Here is a 4,638-nt window from a genome sequence, read left to right as displayed (position 1 = left end):
CCACCCATTCGCGCCATATCATTCGTTTGGCGTATCGGGTACAGCCCTGTTTTTCATCCGTAAAAAGACCACGGTCAGAGCATAATTACTGATGCCAGTATCCTGGCGAATTTCAATCGGACCTTGAAGATCTCATTGAAAAACATCAACCTAGATTAGCTTACACAACTCCTCAGTGAAGTCCTTTTACACTTTCAAAGTAATCGTCAACAGTAAAATAGATGGAGAGACCAATTCGCTTTGGAACAAAAAAGCACTTTGAGGAATATGTGATTCCAAGTATATTAGAAGTAGAAGGACAGAGTATCCACAACAACAAAAAACGTAAAACGGTTGCGGGTAAACAAGTCAAAAATCCCAGAAGCATTTGAGACAAAAGAACCAGATCACAGTTCGAAGTGGAGCCATAGATGGTCTATAACAATTTGATAGGCATTAAAGCAGCTGAATCTGGTGACGGTCTTCGTCCAACCCCATTTGGGAGCAAATCAATCAAGTGATGGTGATTAGAACCATGCATAGCGTCCCCTGACCTAGAGAACGTCAGCAGGATGGTCGGCTTCAGGCCTAGCGCCTGGAGGTGATGTTGAATAGCCTCTTTTTCCACCTGGATTGTGATATGACCAACATTCTGATAATGCATCGTGATAAGTTCCTTGATCTGAAAGCGAAGGAAACGGAGCAAAGAAAAACAGATAAGCGAATGTTAGCGTGGGAGCGAAATATCTTGTTATCATCCGAAAGATTCATTCTAGCTACTTTTTGGGACGCATATAAAGGTGAATTAGTGAAATCGCTGCAGCAACAAACCCTTCGTCAGTCCGCGTAACCTAAGCCATAGGGTGAGGTCTCAGGCCGGATCGTCAAAACAACGAACAGTGGAGTACAAATTGACAAAAACTGGGTCTCAAACTTTTACATCTTACATTCCTAAGTGAATTTATTTAGCAAGATGGTACATGGCAAGTTTGTCGGATGTTCTGGTTGATCGACTACGGTTGTAGACATTCTTACCTGATTTAACCTACTCAATATCATCCTTCACTAAGTTGCCAGAAATGTCTTTGGATACCTTTGTGAACAGTTGTCTGCTCACAGGATCACAATTCTTCACCCACTTACCTTAGTACCAAGCTAACAGAAACCGAAAAAAAGCGATACCGAGCCAAGAAATCGATAAAGTGGACTCACTCTTGCCAAAATTAACTGCTCCGTCACTTCGGTTTCCACCTTCACACACAAAGAGATACAGGTTGTGTCTCGGGTCAACGACCAGATGAATGGATTGTAGACAGCCAGAACGCCTTCAACTGCAAGAACCTGTCAGAAAAACAAGTGTGGCATAGAAACCTTTAATAAAAGAAGCCGATGCGCTTCATGCCGACAGAAAGATCCTTGATTCTGCTAGGTAAGACTCAAGGAGACCAAAGTCACGAAGAAATACCGTAAGTACATGACTACTGCCACGTACACGAACAGAGTTACCTGCGTAAGCAAATGAACATGTCCCGTTCGTAATGCATTTGAATCATCCAACAACCGTGAGCAGGTTTACTTGAATCTTGTGAAGGTAGGATAATATCACCAAAAACCGATGAGAGAGGAACCCTAAAGACGGACTGCCTCGGAAAAGCGAAAAAGCAGATAGCTACGCTGCTAAGATGGGTGATGGACGGCAGTGGTAGGCATCAGAAAGATTCAAACATCCCTACATGCCTGACGAGCGAACTCGAGAAACAATCATCCGGCAGGACAATACAACTGTAATTTGGAAGATGGAAGAATCAGGTCAACCCACTCGAGAAACATCATCCGGCAGGACAATACAACTGTAATTTGGAAGATGGAAGAATCAGGTCAACCCAACGTGATGAGGATGGATGGGGTTATGTTAAACGATGTATAATCCATAATTATTTTCATCATCTCGTAAAGGCCATATTGGAAACCTGGAGCTCATACAGCTGAAAGCTTAATGTAGAGCACACCGGAGTGCTGTGTGTACATGAGGATTCCACCACTTGCTTTTCCCCACTCAACTACACACAGGCTATAGATGACGATAACCGGATCTTGAACAAAAACCAACCGAAACCAGTTAACACTGAAACCTGAGGATTTTGATCTGTGATTGAAGTTGGTTTTCTTTCCCTGTTGGTGTACTCAGTTCTTTACCCTCAACCAAGTATATTGAACAGAAGCTGAGTTATTCCAAATAAATGAGGTACCCAAGACAAAAGTCTACCGAGCAGGTTTGTAACTGAACAAATCACTAATGCGAATGAATAAGTCGGGTCATGGATGTTGAGTCAGTCCAACGGCCGGTGAAGCACTATTGTTCCATGCGATGTTGAAGTCAACTATGCAAACCATACTGCAGAAGATTTGGAACAAAAACAGATTACCAGCTGAATGGAGCTCTTCGACCGTCAACCCAACTTCCAAAAACAGCGCAAGAACGTCACGGGAAGATCAACATGGTATCTGCCTGGTATTCGTCGCATCTAAGGTGCTCTCTGACATTATTTTGCGCAGGTTATTGGATTATCGTGATTCGCCCTGGTCGAGGATGCATCGATTATATCTTTACTTTGAGACAAATTATTGAACAGCACCACCCCTTCAGATGTCTCACGTTTTTATCGATTCGAAAGCTGCTTTCGATAGCTTTCGATCGTCAAAAACTTTTGTGGTGTCCAAATTTACATCTCTCATGAGAGCACTGTATGTAAACTCTTGTGGACACGTAGGAGTATATGGGAAGCTTTCGCCTGGGACAAGGCTGCCCTCTCTCCCTTTCCTCGTCAAATTTGTCATTGATAAGCTGCTTGAAATTGCTCAGCCTACCTCCTAAACCTTGAGAGTCGAAATGCTCCCTGGACACTCGCTCACAAACATTATTGCACTCCTTGGTTCAGATCGATCCTAAATGCAGACGATTTCAAATAACCTAAATAACTCTGCCGCACGGTTTGGCATGTGGTTCATACCTGCAAAGTGTAAAGTGCTGCTACAAGACTGGGTTGGATCAAACCCACACCTCATACTTGCATCTGAGCCGATCGACGCGGTAGGTAAATTTGTTTGCCTGGGCAGCTGTATAAGTTCCGATGGACTGGCTGGAGAATCGGAAAGGCAGGGACAGCCTTTGCCAACCGCCAACACCTATGGCGCCGACGTGACGTCAGTTTGTCTGTCAAGGACGAGTTTACACTGCGGTGGTGCAATCCGTACTGCTTTATGGATCCGAGACCTGGCCCCTACGGGCAGAGGACAAACAGAAGATGTCAGTGTTTGACAATCGGTGTCAGGTCTGGTGAGAACATCGAATCAGTCATTCTGAGGTGTGCCAGATGGTCTTTGGAAGAAGGAACTCAGGTTTCATAGGTTACGCTGGTTAGGGCATGTACTCCTCATGCCAGAAGACCATCTGCCTCAGAGAGCTCTTTTGTGCAATGTACAGCCCTGGAATGATTGGAAGGTGGACAGTGTCTATTCAAGTACAAAAGCACTAACCAGTAAACTTAACCGAGTCGGCAACTGCGGCCTCCCTGGGTGGGGACCATGAGACTAGCACAGAAACTCTGACCTCATCTGTTTAGCCCACCGACATAAGGCGCTCAACAACGTTCCGTGTAGACAGCCTTCATTTCCACAACGCCACACGATAAAAGCTGTGGTCGAAGTTGACCACAGTTGGTCATGATCCAACACCAACGGTGAAACGTAGGCACGCAACAAACCATAAGTAAGATTAGAACAAACTAGAGGAAAAGTCGTGAAATTCCTTGTAGCTGTATAGGGGAATTCGAAGGTTCTTTCCTTCTAGAATTAATGATGGTCACAAATGACAACGTGGTCATCATGGTGGGTAAAGATGGGTTATAACAAAAACATGGCCATGGAGAGCAAAACCCCGGGTCGTTTAACCGGTCGTAACTGAGCAACTCCCTGTGCAATGGTGTTTAGGGGTTTACAGGATAGACAAACTCAACCACCCAGTCTGTGGAAGACAATTAGCATGTGAGAAAGTGGATAAGCAAGCATAAGAGAACATCAACGCAACTAGAATCACAAACATACTTTCTTGACCATCGACTCCGGGTTTGGCGTATCTTCTGTGTTCGGAGCTCTCAACGTCAGCAGATTCAGTGTGTCGGACAGTAGAGGGAGTGCGGAATAGCCAATGGCACACGCAATGAAAACTGAACATATCGGATCCGCAATATTCCATCCGTAGGTGGACACAAGATAGGAACTGAAGATGACACCAACGCTGCCCAATGTATCGGCAAGCACGTGTAGGTAAACACCTGAAGCAGAACACCACAGGTATATTGTTGACTGGGTAGGCATCAGGAGGTGAAACTTGACAAATAGTAGCTGATATCACAATGAAACACCTCATGTCCATATTCTTCGAGATGTTCGCACCTATTTTGCATGAGACTAGCCTTGATATATTCAACTAGGGAGAACTGTAGGGAACCAAGCAGAAACCAAGGGTGAGATGGCCCAAGTGGTTAGAGCGCGAATTTACTGACCGGAAGGTCTGTGGTTCGAACCCGACCTATGCCTCTCGACTTCATCTATCTAGACTTGGGCAACCTGGCAGTATCCCAGTTCTCGTGCTTCCTT

The 4,638-nt window shown here is 44.9% G+C and overlaps 1 protein-coding gene across 1 annotated transcript in view; it reads right to left on the bottom strand.

Moving 5' to 3' along the window:
* Nucleotides 1–256: 256 nt before the first annotated feature.
* T265_04079 (hypothetical protein) overlaps nucleotides 257–4,638 on the bottom strand; it is a gene marked incomplete at both ends in the record, with an annotated part of 36,049 nt that continues 31,667 nt past the window's right edge. The window contains 3 exons of the mRNA XM_009168725.1: nucleotides 257–661; nucleotides 1,192–1,320; nucleotides 4,084–4,313. Coding sequence (XP_009166989.1) covers nucleotides 416–661; nucleotides 1,192–1,320; nucleotides 4,084–4,313 — 605 coding nt within the window. The remainder of the gene's footprint in view (nucleotides 662–1,191; nucleotides 1,321–4,083; nucleotides 4,314–4,638) is intronic.

Source organism: Opisthorchis viverrini (genome assembly GCF_000715545.1).
Source record: "Opisthorchis viverrini unplaced genomic scaffold opera_v5_64, whole genome shotgun sequence".
Lineage (NCBI taxonomy): Eukaryota > Metazoa > Platyhelminthes > Trematoda > Opisthorchiida > Opisthorchiidae > Opisthorchis > Opisthorchis viverrini.
The sequence above is the reverse complement of the archived record's forward strand: the minus strand, read 5'-3'. Positions and strand labels throughout refer to the sequence as shown.